The sequence below is a fragment of the Acipenser ruthenus genome, chromosome 6 (genome assembly GCF_902713425.1).
Source record: "Acipenser ruthenus chromosome 6, fAciRut3.2 maternal haplotype, whole genome shotgun sequence".
NCBI classification, from domain to species: domain Eukaryota; kingdom Metazoa; phylum Chordata; class Actinopteri; order Acipenseriformes; family Acipenseridae; genus Acipenser; species Acipenser ruthenus.
In genome coordinates, this window is record NC_081194.1 from 1,230,001 (window position 1) to 1,250,481 (window position 20,481).

At 43.8% G+C, this 20,481-nt stretch overlaps 1 protein-coding gene across 1 annotated transcript in view; it reads right to left on the bottom strand.

Annotated features, from left to right (window-relative positions):
• Positions 1-20,481, bottom strand: part of LOC117410467 (thyroid adenoma-associated protein homolog) — a 178,993-nt gene that overhangs the window by 140,399 nt on the left and 18,113 nt on the right. The window contains exons 13-19 of the mRNA XM_034017036.3: positions 18,426-18,581; positions 17,285-17,404; positions 15,482-15,608; positions 14,499-14,653; positions 9,340-9,568; positions 2,547-2,682; positions 148-284 (exon numbers count right to left, since the gene is read on the bottom strand). Of these exons, the coding sequence (XP_033872927.3) occupies positions 148-284; positions 2,547-2,682; positions 9,340-9,568; positions 14,499-14,653; positions 15,482-15,608; positions 17,285-17,404; positions 18,426-18,581 (1,060 nt within the window). The remainder of the gene's footprint in view (positions 1-147; positions 285-2,546; positions 2,683-9,339; positions 9,569-14,498; positions 14,654-15,481; positions 15,609-17,284; positions 17,405-18,425; positions 18,582-20,481) is intronic.

Consider the following 20,481-nt stretch of genomic DNA (forward strand, 5'->3'; position numbering starts at 1 on the left):
ACAGGTGGTTGCTGCGATCCAGGGCAGTTCCCCAGTGTTCAATACCAGCAGTATATCAAATCAAACCCTTACTGCTGAGTTAACAGATACAAAGGCAGGTTACTCCAGACAGAAGATGTCTTTGTACCATTATAGGAATGTTCTTACCTGGTTCAGTATCCATAGGAATAAGCCCTTCTGGAGAGGAGCTCTGTACGACAGGAGACACCACAGCAGATATCCTATAGGACACGGAGATGAGCTCAGCAACCAGCTCCCTCCACTGCGACACCATGCCCAGGGACCTGCGAGACAGCAACACACCACACTGCACCAGACTGAGAGGGGATGAGCAACACGCCACACTGCACCAGACTCAGGGGATGAGCAACACACCACACTGCACCAGACTGAGAGGGGATGAGCAACACGCCACACTGCACCAGACTCAGGGGATGAGCAACACGCCACACTGCACCAGACTCAGGGGATGAGCAACACACCACACTGCACCAGACTGAGGAGATGAGCAACACACCACACTGCACCAGACTGAGGAGACGAGCAACACACCACACTGCACCAGACTGAGAGGGGATGAGCAACACGCCACACTGCACCAGACTGAGAGGGGATGAGCAACACGCCACATTGCACCAGACTCAGGGGATGAGCAACACACAACACTGCACCAGACTGAGAGGGGATGAGCAACACTCCACACTGCACCAGACAGAGGGGATGAGCAACACACCACACTGCACCAGACTGAGAGGGGATGAGCAACACTCCACACTGCACCAGACAGAGGGGATGAGCAACACACCACACTGCACCAGACAGAGGGGATGAGCAACACACCACACTGCACCAGACTCGGGGGATGAGCAACACACCACACTGCACCAGACAGAGGGGATGAGCAACACTCCACACTGCACCAGACTGAGAGGGGATGAGCAACACGCCACACTGCACCAGACTCAGGGGATGAGCAACACACCACACTGCACCAGACTGAGAGGGGATGAGCAACACACCACACTGCACCAGACTCAGGGGATGAGCAACACGCCACATTGCACCAGACTCAGGGGATGAGCAACACGCCACACTGCACCAGACTGAGAGGGGATGAGCAACACACCACACTGCACCAGACAGAGGGGATGAGCAACACACCACACTGCACCAGACTGAGAGGGGATGAGCAACACGCCACACTGCACCAGATTAAGGGGATGAGCAACACGCCACACTGCACCAGACTGAGAGGGGATGAGCAACACACCACACTGCACCAGACTGAGGGGATTATTATTATTATTTATTATTATTATTTATTTCTTAGCAGACACCCTTATCCAGGGCGACTTACAATCGTAAGCAAATACATTTCAAGTGTTACCACACTGCACCAGACTCAGAGGGGATGAGCAACACTCCACACTGCACCAGACTGAGGGGATAAGCTTGAACACAGAGTCGGCAAACTTGATGGATTGTAAAGAGAGTTCCTTTTTAGTTTGCACTTTGTTTTTTCTTTATATACATTATTGGATGGTGTGGAAAGGATGACATCACTGGGAAGGCTGTTGTAATCAGGAAGAGGACTCAGGAGGAAGAGAATGCTAGTTTAAGTGCTTTTGCGCACGTTTAATTATAACAAAAATAACAAAACAGCGGCGGCATGGTGGCCAAAACAAAACAGGTTAACACAGACTATACACATATATATATATACATACATACACACACACACACACACACACACACACACACACACACACACAGATAGATAGATAGATAGATAGATAGATTTAAACTCTGCGTTTTTAGACCGAGCTGCCCCTTGCACAACACACACACGGCTTCACAAACTCCCCTAAACACCCACGATCATTACTGAATATACTGTATTTACATCAACACACAAAACCCTCACCAACATTCATTCTCCCCAGCACTCCTCCTCCCTTGACACAAGCTGCTGCCTCTTTCATACAGCGATGCCGGAGCACGATTGCTTGTCAATCATTCAATCTAGCTCAGGCACATTCTACACGCGTATTTCTTTGGCAGGGGAGGCAATTAACCCTTTCCTGCCAACCCAAAACAACAGCGCAATAAAATACATTTAAATCACAACAAAACGCCCGGAAACAAATAACCCTGGGTGAGGTTACACCCAGTCACAGATGGTTAAAGTAGTCTGCTTTAAAACAACTGCAGAAGGCACAGACACTGCAGTATATTCGGTTACAAACCCCCCTGAATTGATCAATCTAACTGGCTGCCATCTTGCATGCAGCAGGCCTTTGATGTTTTGGATTTAAGAAATCATGTGATATTGTGACCTTTCAGCTCTTGCTGGACTCGACTTTGCATAAGCAAAATTAAGAATAAAAAACTTCTTTAAAACATTAAAAAAAAAAAAACTAAACTTGAAAACTTGGCAAAACCACACAGGACGGTTTGTTTTTGTATCCAGATAAGGAACAGATTAATAACGCTCAAGATTTCACAATGAAAGAATGCCTATGCCGATGGCGAGTGTTGCGACTCACCTGAGGTTGAGCTGCTGCAGTCCAGCGATGATGCAGTGCACTCTGCCGTACATGGGGTGTGTGACAGCGGCCTGGAGCAGAGACCTCTCAGCTTGCTCTATCTCCACTGTGAGGCACACCAGCAGGTACTTCACAACTGCAAAAACAAAAAAAACATTCAATAGCTTGTTTCTTTTCATATATATATGAATGGCATTGCCCATTAAGTTTGTGTCAAATATCAGATCTATACATAAAACACAGCACGAGGAAAACAAGCAGATTTTCTGTTTTGCTTCCTAAACAATACAAAATGTCATTTATAACCTCCTATTGCTGCAAGTATTTTGTTGCACACACAGTTAGGACACTCATGTTTTGGCTGTTCACTAATGTGAACGATATGCTGATGAAGGCACTCGCTGAAACATCTGTCTGCTTGACTGAGGGGTCGATTTGATCAACCTACTGTGCACCCCACCAGGAGAAGAGAACTGGATTTCTTTTGGAGCATTTACAGCACTGGAGGATCAACCTGTATTTCACCACCCACTTAATCCTGGGATTACTGCTAAAAATACATTGATACAGTCCAGGTGGATTCCCTGGTGCTGTAAAATCCAGCTGTGTTTGATCCTGGTGGGATAAATTGATGTCAACCGCTTATTATTATTATTATCATTATTTATTTCTTAGCAGGCGCCCTTATCCAGGGCGACTTACAATTGTTACAAGATATCACATTATTTCACATTATATAGATATCACATTATTTTTACATATAATTACCCATTTATACAGTTGGGTTTTTACTGGAGCAATCTAGGTAAAGTACCTTGCTCAAGGGTACAACAGCAGTGTCCCCCACTGGGGATTGAACCCACAACCCTCCGGTCAAGAGTCCAGAGCCCTAACCACTACTCCACACTGCTGCTTACTTTCTGATATGTTTTACTGTATGTTTTGAAGTTATGGATGAAGTGTACTGCATATCTCCTTCAGTCACTGTGTGCACAATAGTACCATGGTACTATGGGCGGTCCTGAAATTTTGTTGGATTGTAACCATTATAAAAAAGAGAGGGGAGGGTTAAAAGAAAAAACAAATGCAAAATCAAAAAGGACTGTGCCAATCCACTATAGGTCCAGTTTGTAATCAAAGAGGAAAGCTAAAAATACATGAATCAAAACATTTACAGGGAGAAAGTACCGTTCCCACGTGCTGTTAATAAGCAATGAGGACTGCAACCGAAGCATGCTTTCAACGCTGGCAAAACAGAAGCACAACAGGGCTGCCTGCCAGCTCCTGATTCCAGTGCTTTTATAGGCTTGCTTTAGAGAGACGCCTCTGCTAGGAGTCTATTAAACTTGTCTGCTGTGAGCGTGTGTGAAGGTGGAGGAGTGTGCTTTTCATTATTAATATTATTTTAATTACAGTGGTGACCTTATTCCACCTTTGATGGAAACACGGACATTCCGAGGTTTTATTAAATTCATCAGAAGTGTCTTTAAAACATTCTTTAAATAATGTTAAAGTCTGTTGAATAGGGCCGCGTATAGAATTTGGAACAGCACGTTTTTATGGTTTAACCAAAGATTATTTAAAAACCTAAGTTTCTGTAGAATTGAGGATAAAATGATTGTTCCCCACCACACACACACTTTCCCAATTTGCTGGCTTTCTCAAGTCACCTGGCTTTTGTTGTGGTGGCTTATCTAGCCAATGCAGAGTGCTGAATAAACTTGCGCAACACTGGCATTTATTTCGAAAACCACTTTTAGGAGTCTTTTCTGAAGCAGCCCCATTAGTAAGACGTAAAGAATGATCTAAGCAACAACAGCAACACAGAATTATGCAAAACACATGAGACATTAAAGAAAACTAAGAACTGAAACATTCAGAAAACACTGACAGTGTGACATAGCCCTTTAAAACTGTGTGCTATGGAACCCTGCACCTTTAAGGTCTAAATCCAATATAATGGTGTGAAAGATGAGACAATGACGTAAACCATGCTAAACGCAAGCCTTTTCTTTTATTGTGGTGAATCAGTGAACAGTTGGTTTAAAAAAAGCCTCTGGATTAACAGATAAAGAAGCAGCCAATGATGGTCTCCATTAACAACCCAGCAGGAATACAGTACACAACAACGAGAAGAAACACAAACCTAACAGCAAAGGGAAATGTCACTTCATCCGAGTTTCACAGCAGTTTGTTGTGGAAAGCGTTGACGGTCCGGTCAGACATGTTTGGATGGCTTGTTTGTGCAGGAGCAGGCTGGGCAGTTCAGACTTGTTTGGATGGCTTGTTTGTGCAGGAGCAGGCTGGGCAGTTCAGACTTGTTTGGATGGCTTGTTTGTGCCGAAGCATGCTGGGCAGTGCAGACATGTTTGGATGGCTTGTTTGTGCAGGAGCAGGCTGGGCAGTTCAGACTTGTTTGGATGGCTTGTTTGTGCAGGAGCAGGCTGGGCAGTTCAGACCTGTTTGGATGGCTTGTTAGTGCCGGAGCAGGCTGGGTAGTTCAGACATGTTTGGATGGCTTGTTTGTGCCGAAGCATGCTGGGCAGTGCAGACATGTTTGGATGGCTTGTTTGTGCAGGAGCAGGCTGGGCAGTTCAGACTTGTTTGGATGGCTTGTTTGTGCCGAAGCATGCTGGGCAGTGCAGACATGTTTGGATGGCTTGTTTGTGCAGGAGCAGGCTGGGCAGTTCAGACTTGTTTGGGTGGCTTGTTTGTGCCGAAGCAGGCTGGGCAGTGCAGACATGTTTGGATGGCTTGTTTGTGCAGGAGCAGGCTGGGCAGTGCAGACATGTTTGGATGGCTTGTTTGTGCAGGAGCAGGCTAGGCAGTGCAGACTTGTTTGGGGTAACTAATTTGTTCCTCAGCTGTCTGCATCGATTTATCTATGTTCTTTTTTTTGTTGTTTGTTTGTTTATTTATTTATTTATTTTTAAACTTGTTGCAAAGGTACAAATTATAAAAATATACCCAGTACCCCACAAAGACCAAACAACTGAAAACTCAACAAACAATAAATGTTACCCCTAACAGAACTTAACCGTTGAAGCACACAATGCTAACTGTGGGGATTTTATATTTTATTAGCCATTATGTGCTTATAGGCAACATTCAATTGTGCTTCAGTACTTGTGTAATAGTGCCATTAAATCTTTACTACATCTGCAAAGTGTGTTGACCCCCTTATAAAAGAAGCTAGCTTAAAGGAACTCAATCTACTGAGCCTAGAGCAAAGATGAATTAGAGGGGAATGGAATGAAGTCTTCGAAATCTTAAAAGTAGTTGATAAAGTTGATAATTGGTTTACCTTGTCATGTTGTTGATGCAGAATCAAATGGGTCCTTTGAGAGCCAATTCAACAAAGTTTTGAGATCAATCAGCTACTAGGAACCCGACAAGCATTTATGTCCAGAAATAAAGTCCTTATAAAAGTTTACCACAGTAGACTTATACAGTAATTTTGTGGTTTTCCCATGCTTTTGCCATGGTTATAATATGCATTTACCAAAGTTTACCATGTCTTTAATATGCGTTACCATACTACTCTGTGCTGTACCATGCTTACCTATGCTTTACGGTAAACTATAAGGTGTGCGTGCGTGGCGAAAGCAAGTGGGAATAATGACTAATGGTTAATGAGGCTCCAGCCATGGGTGTTAGTAGAGTGAATGTCGCTGCTGGTGAAGGTGCGTGTTGTTGTGGATTACTGTACTTTATGTCCGTGAGTTTTTGTACAGACCTTTTGTTTTGGCCCTTGTGCCTTTTTATTTGTCAATAATAATAATATAATAATATCTTTATTTTTATATAGCGCCTTTCATAGTGGACCACCATCACAAAGCGCTTTACAGAGGTAGGCTGTGAACTGTGCACTGCATGCAGAGTCACTTACAATAAGACATTGATTTAACATTAACCACTTCAACACCATGACGTACGCACGTACGTCAAATGAAAACCCACTTACAGTACCATGCCGTACCTGCGTACGCCAAGTTTCCCATTCTATTCTATGATCGGTTTCTCAGTCTAGCGTTTCAGGTTTCATTCTCTACGGCAGTGCTAGTACTGTGGCATGTGCAATGAAAGTCGGGGGAGGGTCAGGTGACATTTGTATCCAATTGTGTATCGTGTAGTGATTCCAATCTAGCTGTGGGCGTTTAGAAGACCGAGATATATTGTGGGAAGCCATTCAACTTTAACAAGTATATACAGACGTGCTCAAATTTGTTGGTACCCTTACAGCTCATTGAAATAATGCTTCATTCCTCCTGAAAAGTGATGAAATTAAAAGCTATTTTATCATGTATACTTGCATGCCTTTGGTATGTCAGAATAAAGCAAAGAAGCTGTGAAAAGAGATGAATTATTGCTTATTCTACAAAGATATTCTAAAATGGCCTGGACACATTTGTTGGTACCCCTTAGAAAAGATAATAAATAATTGGATTATAGTGATATTTCAAACGAATTCGTTTCTTTAATTAGTATCACACATGTCTCCAATCTTGTAATAAATGGAGAAAAGTAGTCACTGTGCTGTTTGGTATCATTGTGTGCACCACACTGAACATGGACCAGAGAAAGCAAAGGAGAGAGTTGTCTGAAGAGATCAGAAAGAAAATAATAGACAAGCATGGTAAAGGTAAAGGCTACAAGACCATCTTCAAGCAGCTTGATGTTCCTGTGACAACAGTTGCAAATATTAAGAAGTTTAAGGTCCATGGAACTGTAGCCAACCTCCCTGGGCGTGGCCGCAAGAGGAAAATCGACCCCAGATTGAACAGAAGGATAGTGCGAATGGTAGAAAAAGAACCAAGGATAACTGCCAAAGAGATACAAGCTGAACTCCAAGGTGAAGGTACGTCAGTTTCTGATCGCACCATCCGTCGCTTTTTGAGCGAAAGTGGGCTCCATGGAAGAAGACCCAGGAGGACTCCACTTTTGACAGAAAAACATAAAAAAGCCAGACTGGAATTTGCTAAAATGCATATTGACAAGCCACAATCCTTCTGGGAGAATGTCCTTTGGACAGATGAGTCAAAACTGGAGCTTTTTGGCAAGTCACATCAGCTCTATGTTCACAGACGAAAAAATGAAGCTTTCAAAGAAAACACCACCATACCTACAGTGAAACATGGAGGAGGCTCGGTTATGTTTTGGGGCTGCTTTGCTGCGCCTGGCACAGGGTGCCTTGAATCTGTGCAGGGCACAATGAAATCTCAAGACTATCAAGGCATTCTGGAGCGAAACGTACTGCCCAGTGTCAGAAAGCTCTGTCTCAGTCGCAGGTCATGAGTCCTCCAACAGGATAATGACCCAGAACACACAGCTAAAAGCACCCAAGAATGGATAAGAACAAAACATTGGACTATTCTGAAGTGGCCTTCTATGAGTCCTGATCTGAATCCTATCGAACATCTATGGAAAGAGCTGAAACTTGCAGTCTGGAGAAGGCACCCATCAAACCTGAGACAGCTGGAGCAGTTTGCTCAGGAAGAGTGGGCCAAACTACCTGTTAACAGGTGCAGAAGTCTCATTGAGAGCTACAGAAAACGTTTGATTGCAGTGATTGCCTCTAAAGGTTGTGCAACAAAATATTAGGTTAGCGGTCCCATCATTTTTGTCCATGCCATTTTCATTTGTTTTATTATTTACAATATTATGTTGAATAAAAAATCAAAAGCAAAGTCTGATTTCTATTAAATATGGAATAAACAATGGTGGATGCCAATTACTTTTGTCAGTTTCAAGTTATTTCAGAGAAAATTGTGCATTCTTCGTTTTTTGTGGAGGGGTACCAACAAATTTGAGCACGTCTGTATATAGTGTTTGTATAAAGTATTTTTTGTTTTATCATTCGTTTTACTTGTCTAGTTGTAGTTTATATAGTTTTTAGCGAAAAGCTAAACATGGCAACGTACGTGGTCTTTCTATAATGAGCAACAGGAGTGAAGTTGGTTCGGAGGATTTCAATACCAGCAACAGTGATGCTGACTTATCACTCAGCGATGATGATGATGATGATGATGATGATGAAGAGGATGTGGAGCCAAGAACAGTACAAACTGTACAAACAGAAGAGCATGCAGCTACTTTACAGGTAAGCCAACTGCAAACAGGAAGCTGTTTGGTTTGAAATGGAAAACACAGCACTGGGTACAAGCAATGCGGCAGCCAGATCCATCACAATGCCTGCGCAAAGTAGCTGTGTACACGCATTTGTGACTATCCCTCCAACACAAGGGAAACAGAGACTGTAAAAAAGGTACAGGGTCTGCTACGAAAATTAAAACAAAAGACACAAGAAAAATGTGTAGTGGTTGCGAAGGCAACCCTAGGTTCTGTTGTATTGAACATTTCAATAAATGGCATAGAGCAAGTCGATAATGGCACACGTTTTGATGTTGTTTGATTTTTTTTGATAATTATGGTTTACTGATTGTTATTAGCAGCGTTTCTGTTTTCATTGTTAAAAAAAAAAAGTGTCTATATTGAATATGGGTATGTAGTACACAGGAGCATAAAGGGTTAATGAAAAACACAGTTTAGGTCATTTATTTGTGTTTTATTCATCATATGTTAACATTTTATAGCAATTACAGGTTTGAAAACATTATTATTATTATTTTCAAAATCTGGTACCTGGGAAGGGGTTTCATTTTTACATCTGGAGTTGTAGTGGTTAATGTGTTTGTCTGTACGGTTTGTGATTAACCTGCAGCTTTTTGGTTCAGAGTCTCTTCCTGTCGGTAACAGCTTGGGCTGTGACGCTACCCTGTCACAGGGCCCTTACCTGCAAAGGTGTTTCTCTCAAGGATCTCCACAGCCTCCCCCTCCTGTCCACGTTCTCCGACAGACAGGTCAACCCGCTGCTCCTCTGCGCAGAGTTGCAGTGCCCTCAGCAGCACCCCCTGGTGGACGAGCAGGTTCAGCAGGTAGGAGGCGCTCACACAGTCATAGGGCTTGGTGCTGGTGCTCAGGGTCAGAGCAGCCTGGAGCAGATCTTTCAGCCGTGCAGTGTCCTGAAACAGAACCACATGTCCGATATGAAGTGGCAGGTACTCTATGCATGGCGGGTAGAACAGAGTTTGGGGTAATCCAGATCATCCCTGCGGTGTAGCCAATGCTTTTACTATAGCAGCGACTGTTATCTATGTGGCAATATTTCAATTTAAATCCTTCTAAAGCATGAACTGATTTGCTTGTTTTTTTGTTTATTATTTCTCTGCCACTATAGCAAAAACTGAAGAAAACATACAATTCCAGATACATTGTGTGTATTTTTATACCCACTAACTCACTGCTAAGTGTTACTTCCTTGCGTGCCATAGTCACACGGGTATCAGTTGTAACATTTTCACTTCAATTTCACTCTCAGTATCTGACCTGAAGTCTCTGTCAGCATCAACAAACAGCAGTGCAGCTTCATAAGAATCCTCATTTCTTTGTGTGCGTCAGTCTAAAACTTTGCATAGCAACCTAGTATAAAACATATGTGCCTTACATAAAAAAAAGGCACAGAAACAGTTTTCATCTGGGAACTAATGAACGTGATGCTGGCTGACTAAAGTCGACAGCAGCTCATCTCCTAGGAGTTAATGAACTAGGCTTGTAAGAAAACAACACAGGGCATATTCAAAACAGAAATAAACAAGACTTCAAGGTTACAATTACCCTACAATTAGCTCAAAAAACTGAAGTTGGAATTCAAATGGTTTATGAGTTAGGAGCACCTGAAGAAGCAATGGCAGTGGAATTAGTAGATATAAGCTCCCGATTCATGCTTTATTAGACAGACATACAAATTAAGATAAATACAGTATATCAAATAAACTGGGCCGGCAAGCTTGCTGGGTTTATAACCTCTTACTGTGCTGTCTTCCAATATGGGCACGCACAATCAAACACACATATACAGTGTAGAGACCCCACAGATACACAGCCTTCTGCTGACCTGGCAAAACTATTTAATCTTAAATGAAAACACTGGTGACAGTAATGACCCCGGATCAAATCTGGTTTCTCTCAAACTCCTTTATTCCTCCTTTAAACGCCAGGGTTTTTATGTTTTCGGGGAGAGTCGGGTAGTTTTAAAGACTTACAGATGTCTTACAACAGCTGGGTTTAGCTTAACTTGACAGATCAGCACTGGATGTCTTCCAGAGAAATGCACAGAGAGAAAATATCTCTCCCTGGCCACACAGCCAGTTACACAATTAGGAGAATTGTGTTAAAATACATGTGGAACAGCCCCAACACCGTTTTGTTTTAGGGTGCTTTGAAAAAAATATAAACTGGAACAAATGTTACTGAGCCTAAGATAGCGACATAGCGATGATTAATGTCTTCTTGTTAATTTAGATCAATAACACAGAGAGGTCGTCAAGCAAAAATACAGAAATGATCCAACAGCTGTACGTGTAGTTCTTAAAGCTTGAGAGACGGAAAAAAGAAACGATGGCCAAAAACCTCTTGAAAACTGGATTCCTGCAAACTGTTATATAAAAGGGGTCCATAATGTTTCTCTTGAAGGGAGAGTCAAATAAGAACTAAAACATGAGTCTACCCCCACTTGATATCCTTGTAGTCCCTGACTGTGCAGGCTCTATCCATTGCTGCCGGAGAGTACAGTGCTGGCCAGGGTTCAGTCTCACAGCCTAATGTCTGCCAACACCATCCATTACAAGCCATCTCACCTGGAAGCCCCGGGTCCACTCTCACAGCCCAATGTCTGCCAACACCATCTATTACAAGCCATCTCACCTGGAAGCCCCGGGTCCACTCTCACAGCCCAATGTCTGCCAACACCATCCATTACAAGCCATCTCACCTGGAAGCCCCGGGTCCACTCTCACAGCCCAATGTCTGCCAACATCATCTATTACAAGCCATCTCACCTGGAAGCCCCGGGTCCACTCTCACAGCCCAATGTCTGCCAACACCATCCATTACAAGCCATCTCACCTGGAAGCCCCGGGTCCACTCTCACAGCCCAATGTCTGCCAACATCATCTATTACAAGCCATCTCACCTGGAAGCCCCGGGTCCACTCTCACAGCCCAATGTCTGCCAACACCATCTATTACAAGCCATCTCACCTGGAAGCCCCGGGTCCACTCTCACAGCCCAATGTCTGCCAACATCATCTATTACAAGCCATCTCACCTGGAAGCCCCGGGTCCACTCTCACAGCCCAATGTCTGCCAACACCATCTATTACAAGCCATCTCACCTGGAAGCCCCGGGTCCACTCTCACAGCCCAATGTCTGCCAACACCATCCATTACAAGCCATCTCACCTGGAAGCCCCGGGTCCACTCTCACAGCCCAATGTCTGCCAACACCATCTATTACAAGCCATCTCACCTGGAAGCCCCGGGTCCACTCTCACAGCCCAATGTCTGCCAACATCATCTATTACAAGCCATCTCACCTGGAAGCCCCGGGTCCACTCTCACAGCCCAATGTCTGCCAACACCATCCATTACAAGCCATCTCACCTGGAAGCCCCGGGTCCACTCACAGCCCAATGTCTGCCAACACCATCTATTACAAGCCATCTCACCTGGAAGCCCCGGGTCCACTCTCACAGCCCAATGTCTGCCAACACCATCTATTACAAGCCATCTCACCTGGAAGCCCCGGGTCCACTATCACAGCCCAATGTCTTCTAACACAGGGGTGTGCATTTCGTATCGCCCGACGTCGGGACAAGAAGATTTGTGTGCGGGACACATTTTGCCGTTATTCTTTGCTCGTCAGACAAGTCGTTTTTTTATTTTTCCTATGTTCGTTATGTTGATAGAAAGACACTCCGGCTATATTTCTAGAGAGCCACGCAAGCTTCTGAAAACTGAATTGCGGAAGTTTAGCACCTACACAAACATTAAAAAAAAAAAAAAAAAGTCCCACCCCTATCACATCTGATTGGCTAGCTGTGGGAAAAAGCTGATCTCCTATTGGTTACGAAACCCAGAAATGGCTGCCAAAAGAGCCTCTGGATATGCACAGACTAATCTTTTAAATTTAAGGTATTATTTACGTTTTTTGTACATTCGCAAATAAGTGATGCTGCTTTCTTAATGCACGGACAGGGCATTTAAATGCAGCGATCTAGTAAAGTTACAACAACAAACAAACAAAAACATACCACCATAGTTGAAGGTATAAGAGGATTAGAAACAATCATGTTGTGTAATTTATAAAATGGATTTGTGGTGAAGCGTGTACTTGTTGGGATGTTTAGAAAAAACATTCACTGTTTATTTATTTTATTTTATTTATTTCTTAGCAGAAGCCCTTATCCAGGGTGACTTACAATTGTTACAAGATATCACATTATACAGATATCACATTATTTTTTACATACAATTACCCAATTATACAGTTGGGTTTTTACTGGAGCAATCTAGGTAAAGTACCTTGCTCAAGGGTACAGCAGCAGTGTCCCCCACCAGGGATTGAACCCACGACCCTCTGGTCAAGAGTCCAGAGCCCTAACCACTACTCCACACTAGTTTGTCTTAAAATGTTTACAAGCATTTCAAGACAAACTTTCCCTGGCAAAAAATATAATCATTTCTTTTTCTTCCGATTTTAGTTGCTGACCTAGTTTGCTATTTACCATATTGTTTTTTTTAGATTTAAAACACTATATTCCATTTTTTTTTTTTTTACTAGATTTGAACAGAAGCGATATTAGTTATTTATTGGACATGCACAATCCATTGATTTGTGAAGCTATTAAAACATGAAGACTGACATGTTTATAACGATACAAATGAAATGCTTATATGAGATTATCTGTACAATACTTTATTAATTTAAAATAAAATACAGCTCTAAATCTCATGGCAATGTGTTTATGTATTCATTGATTCATGTATTTATTTTTCAGTGAGAGTAGTGCAGGGAAAGACTCTCCCAAAAATTAAAAAAAAATAAATTAATTAATTAAAAAATAAATAAAAAGCCATCAGGGATGAAACCAGGATCCCCCCTGCTGCAGCTGTGTTCCAGTTAGTCATCATTGGATGAGATATTAGATTAGGAAAAATAGCTCTACAATGTTGTGCGCTGTTTAAAAAAATAAAGTGTGTAAGTATATAAACAAAAGCCTACTGTAAATATAGGGCAGCAGTGTGGAGTAGTGGTCAGGGCTCTGGACTCTTGAACGGAGGGTTGTGGGTTCAATCCCCAGTGGGGAACACTGCTGTTGTACCCTTGAGCAAGGTACTTTACCTAGATTGCTCCAGTAAAAAACCCAACTGTATAAATGGGTAATTGTATGTAAAAATAATGTATAATGTAACAATTGTAAGTCGCCCTGGATAAGGGCGTCTGCTAAGAAATAAATAATAATAATAATAATATTGTGTGCATTTTGGTAGAAAAACAGTACAAAATGCAGAGATACTTGACAGGTTATACACAAATCCTTTAAAAACATGGGGTTCAGCAGATACAAATCTGAAAAAAACGTCAAGAAAAATCAGAATTCCACAAAGCAGCACCAATAGTTGGCAATGATTTTGTATCTGTGATGCAACAAACTAAAACACCTGGACACCAGGAGTTGGATTCAGCTTAGAGAAAAACAGGCAGAAGCTATTTTTATATTTGAATAACTACCAAATATTGTTCTTAGTATGCAACTTAAATTTACTAGCATATGTGTTCCAAACTGCGCTGAAAGGAACATTTCCTTAAAAGTATGTTATACCTTTGTTGAGGTGAGATGGGGTCGCAGGGAACCTTTTGTGTATCTTGAAGAATTTAGTGAACCTGTCAAGCTACAAGGCTAAATAAAGCCAAAATCCTACAAGTTATATTCTACTTTGTGGGTGTTTTGTGCGACGGGGAGGGGGCAAGTAGATTTTTCTAGCATTTTGGAAAAGTTTTTTTTAAAAAATTGCACACCCCTGTAACACTATCTATTACAAGCCATCTGACCTGGAAGCCCAGCGCTGAGGGGGGCAGTTTCCTGAGCAGGTCGAAGGCCAGGCTTTTGATCTCCTCGAAGCCGCTGGTGATGCACTCCAGCACAGCCTGAACTCGGGCAGGAGTCAGGGTCTCCTCCAGCTGGAACAGGGAGTGCCTGGGGTCCGCTACCAGCACAGAGAAAAGAGCACCTCACAATCACTTCCAAACAAACAAACAAACAAACTGCAGCACTGCTTATCAACAGCCATGGCATTACGATGTCAAGCTTAGGACTAGAAAGTAAAAACCAAGATTCATTCTTTGCAAGTGCCTTATCATTCTTCTGTAGACTACTTTTGCATTGAATGGGTGAAGCCCATTTATCCCATTGCCACACTGTAGATCCACTCCACTCACTCATTCAAAATCAGTCTATTGTTTTACATGTGCAATGCTGCCACCAGCAGGAAGAAATCTTCTCAACCAAATGTAGTTATGTCTTCCAATAAAGACATGGGTAGATTTTATCTGGTCGGTATTTAAATGTCTTACTAAGGAAAGGTTCGAATTTTATTTTTGATATAGTCTTGGTTATTACACCCTACTGACACCCTGGTCATTGTAATTTGCATTGTAATGTTTTAATTAGACTAAAGAGTCACACCCACTCACTATATAAAGGAGCTTCTAGGTACTTGCATTCAGCACCATTATAACACCATCCATCATGTGTGCCGTCCACCGTCCAAATCAGAGTAAACACCATTGTACAGGGATGAAAATAAGACTCCTTTTGCATAGCAGTTTCACACATTCCAGGTTTTACTACAAGCTTGACTAGCCACAGTGTTTAGGTAACAAGCTCAGGTGTGTCTTATTAAATTCATAGTAAAACCAGGAATGGATCAAACTGCTATGCAATGGGAGCCCTTGCTGTACATAACACAAGCATACAGGACACAAAGGCTGGGCTCTGCTAGTTGACTAGAGGCCAGGGTTAGAGCATGCCGTACCTTGCGTGGAGAAGGTGAAGGTGTCCGCTACGAGCCCCAGCAGGTTCAGAGCAGAGAATCGGGTGGGGAAGGACGCCCCTGGGAACAAGGCCTGGAAGAGGGTCTCACACACCCACCACATGAATTCCTGCAGAACAACACAGGAGATCAGCACTGCTAGAGGGTCTCACACAGCCAGACGAACACAGGAGATCAGCACTGCTAGAGGGTCTCACACAGCCAGACATGAACACAGGAGATCTGCACTGCTAGAGGGTCTCACCCACCCAGCACATGAACAACACAGGAGATCAGCACTGGTAGAGGGTCTCACCCACCCAGCACATGAACAACACAGGAGATCAGCACTGCTAGAGGGTCTCACACAGCCAGGCATGAACAACACAGGAGATCTGCACTGCTCGAGGGTCTCACACAGCCAGCACATGAACTCCTGCAGAACAACACAGGAGATCAGCACTGCTGGAGGGTCTCACACACCCACCACATGAACAACACAGGAGATCAGCACTGCCTGTGAAGCAGGGCTGGAGTCATGCTAATAGGGAATTACTTGAAAAATTGGAGTATATTTGCACAGCCCTAGTCTAATGTACAGTATAATGTACTGTCAATACAGTCTAACTGAGCACTAACTATGCTACCCAGCTCCTGGTCCAGGCCCTGGTACTCTCCCGCCTAGACTACTGCAACTCCCTCCTGGCTGGCCTCCCTGCGTCCGCCACCCGTCCGCTCCAGCTCATCCAGAACTCTGCTGCCCGCCTGGTGTTCTCTCTGCCTCGCTTCGCCCACGCTACTCCACTACTCCGCTCGCTCCACTGGCTCCCGATCACCGCTCGCATCCAGTTCAAGACTCTTGTACTAGCCTACAGATGCCTTGACCAGTCTGCACCCAGCTACCTCCAGACCCTCATCTCTCCCTACACCCCCACTCGACCTCTCCGCTCCGCCTGCACTAGAAGACTAGCTCTACCACCGCTACGCTCCCCTGCCTCCAAAGCCCGCTCCTTCTCCACCCTTGCTCCGCAGTGGTGGAATGACCTTCCTACAGATGTCAGGACTGCCCAGTCCCTGACCACATTCCGGCGCCTCCTTAAGACTCACCTCTTCAAAGAGCACCTGTAGAACTCCTCTGTTTGTATCCTGGGACACTATCACCCTTCATGTAAATGTGCTTTATTTTGCTCTTATCAGACCCTATTTTACTGCATTTAATCCTGTACTTCAGAATACTGTAATCTGCCAAGTTTTTAACCTGTAGTACTTTGTATTTAATCACATCCTGATGTAACTATCACTATTTAATCATATCCTGATGTAACTATCACTATTACCTGCTGTATTATTGAATTGTGGTTTGTCAAACTTGTACTTTACTTGAACAAAAGTTATTGTATTTCTTGCTCTTATTGTATTACTTGTATTGTAACGCTTGAAATGTTTTTGCTTACGATTGTAAGTCACCCTGGATAAGGGCGTCTGCTAAGAAATAAATAATAATAATAATAATAATAATAATCAAATGATCAAAATTGGGTAATAAACAAGCAGCACTGTGTTATATGTCTGGATATAATAGGTCAATATTCCAGGGATGTAATAAGACTCCGCCTGCATATCAGTTTCGTCCAATCCAGGTTCTAACATGTGCTTGATCAGCCCTGGTGTACAAGTAACAAGCTCAGGTGTGTCTGATTAAAAACTCTATTTATCAAACTGCTGTGCAATATGAGTCTTATTTCCAAGCCTGATGTATTACAATAAAGAATGAAAAACAAAGTGTCCCCCACTGTCTGGCCTTGCCTTGTAGTGCTGCAGGGTGCAGAGGAGATCCTGGCTCTCTGCTCCCTCCTCCACCTGTGGTTTCCTCTGTTCTGATCTCTTCTGCAGCAGCTGGGTGCTGTCCCGGATCCTGCAGAACAACTGCGCCAAGAGAAAACACCACGGCTCTCAATCAAAAAATACATACACACTGCACCGTTTCAGGACTCTAGTTCTGGAACTTTTAGAATAACCTCTTCTAAAAAGTTTGTGACAGGGGCACATTAACAGATAGACCGACTTATAAAATGTCCAGGTATCAAAATGGTCTTTTACTATAGAAAAAAATAGTGCTGAAAAATAGTCTATAGTGCTGAATTTAGAAATTCTAAAAGAAACTGAATACATTCAAAACACAAAGGTTTCTATTTCAATGAAGACACTGAAAAAGACTTCTAGTTGAATTGTTGGCAAACCAACATGCTCTTTCCTGGGTTACATTTTCACTCTGCTTCCTCACAGGAAAATGGCAATTTCACCTCATGAAACACAATATGGTTATGAGGACCCCGTTAGTATGCATGGGCCAGGACACTTATTCAAGAGTGTAGCAAAGCAAGCATTCCTATATTCAATTCAAACGTCAGCTGCACCGGGTACGTGGATTATTCACAGTTTAAAAAAAAAAAAAAAAAAAAAAAAAACACAATTCAAGACCTTACAGTTTTACTGCTAGCTGTACTGAGAGTTTACATATCCTGCATGTACTGTACTGAGAGTTTACATATCCTGCACGCACTGCACTGAGTTTACATATCCTGCATGTACTGTACTGAGAGTTTACATATCCTGCATGTACTGTACTGAGTTTACATATCCTGCACACACTGCACTGAGTTTACATATCCTGCACGCACTGCACTGAGTTTACATATCCTGCATGTACTGTACTGAGAGTTTACATATCCTGCATGTACTGTACTAAGAGTTTACATATCCTGCATGCACTGTACTGAGAGTTTACATATCCTGCATGCACTGTACTGCTAGCTGTACTGTGAGTTAGCCGGTTTAACGTCCTCTTCTCACACTAGGAGCTGTAACACTTTCTCTCCAGCAGATGGCGCAAAAACCCGTCTGGTCTGAAGCAGCAGTATCACTTTCCACACATTTCAGAAGGTACCTTTCTGAGGAGGCTGAGAGTCTGCTGCCTGACTCCTGGAGACTGGGTGTTCAGGTTGTTGGGCAGGAAGTGGTGCATGAGCTCCATTTCCTGTGCGGACAGCATCTCTGTGCTGCGATGGCTCTCGCAGATCAGCCCCAGCGCATCCACACGGACCTGGCACACGAATTACAAGGACACAGAACACAATGAATATATTCTTCCACTGGGCTCCTGGAGCTGTTTCACAAACTGCAGAGACACAGAAACCTAGAAAGATGAGACAGAGGGCCATCGTTTTAAAGCGTTACCTCCAGTCTTTAATTAACTTAAAGAAAACGATGTCAACGTTACAAAATGAGAAACAAACACCCTGAGAATGCTGAAGAGAACTGGGGCTGTACTACCTGCTTGTTTGGTTCTAGTTTTGTAAAATTAAAAGACATTTTCAAAAAAACGGAGTAAACATGACCCAGAGTACCCTAGACAGGTAAGCAAAGCCTTTGCGGCACAATGCAGATCAGCAGGAAAATAAAGTCAATTCATCTGCTATACCAGAGGTGGCCAACCCGCGGCTCCCGAGAAGTTCAAGTGTGGCTCCCGGTGAAACGCTGGGTGACGCGCACTTTGCGGCTCGAATGAACTGAAGAAAGAATAATAAACAAAAAAAAAAGAGAGAAACTAAAAAAATACAAGTTTATTATTTTTCTTCTCTGTATTCGTGTTTATTCTTCTTCCTCCTGTTTTTCAGCCTGCATGTTCACTGCAAGGACATTTCATCACTTGATGACCTTCGACACCGCGCTTGCAAATGTGTATTTTGATTACCTCGAGTGAAAGCCAGATGTGTGGTTGAAAGTAATTTTGATCATTTTGAATTAAGTTCTTGTTCATTTCGTGGAGACAATGGCATTGAGTAAACCCACTACGAGTAAAACTACAGTCCTAATTCTCCCCGACCTCTCTGCTGCCTTTGACACGGTCGATCACTCTATTCTACTATCCTCTCTCGTTGACCTGGGAATCTCTGGCACTGCTCTGGCCTGGTTCTCCTCCTACCTCTCCAACCGCACTTACCAGGTAACCTGGCATGGAGCAACCTCCACACCTCGCCTTCTCTCAAGAGGAGTCCCCCAAGGGTCAGTCTGGGTCCTCTCCTGTTCTCTCTCTACACCCGCTCCCTGGGCCCCCTCATCGCATCCTATGGTTTCTCATACCATTTATATGCTGATGATGCTCAGATTTTCCTCTCCTTCCCCACCTCTGACTCCACCATCCCCTCCCGTATCTCTATCTGTCTGTCTGCTATCTCCTCCTGGATGCACTCACATCACCTCAAACTCAACCTCTCTAAATCTGACCTCCTGTTCTTTCCCTCCTCCCCCTCCTCTGATCTTTCTATCTCCGTTCCTCTGGAATTTCCCACACTTTCTCCCTCCTCCTCAGCTAAGAACCTCGGAGTCACCCTGGGCCCCTGCCTCTCTTATTCCCAGCACATCTCCACTCTGGCACGCACTTGCCGATTCTTCCTGAGCAACATACGAAGAATCCGACCCTTCCTCACCAACTACGCCACCCAGCTCCTGGTCCAGGCACTTGTACTCTCCCGCCTAAACTACTGCAACTCCCTCCTGGCTGGCCTCCCAGCATCCACCACCCATCCGCTCCAGCTCATCCAGAACTCCTCTGCTCGCCTGGTGGTCTCTCTGCCTCGCTTCTCCCACGCAACTCCACTGCTCCGCTCACTCCACTGGCTCCCGATCACCGCTCGCATCCAGTTCAAGACTCTTGTACTAGCCTACAGATGCCTTGACCAGACTGCACCCACCTACCTCCAGACCCTCATCTCTCCCTTCACCCCCACTCGACCTCTCCGCTCCTCCTGCACTAGAAGACTGGCTCTGCCTCCTCTACGCTCCCCTGCCTCCAGAGCCCGCCCCTTCTCCACCCTCGCCTCGCAGTGGTGGAATGACCTTCCTACAGATGTCAGGACTGCCCAGACCCTGACCACCTTCCGGCGCCTCCTCAAGACTCACCTCTTCAGACAGCACCTGTAGAACTCCTCTTTTTTTCCCTA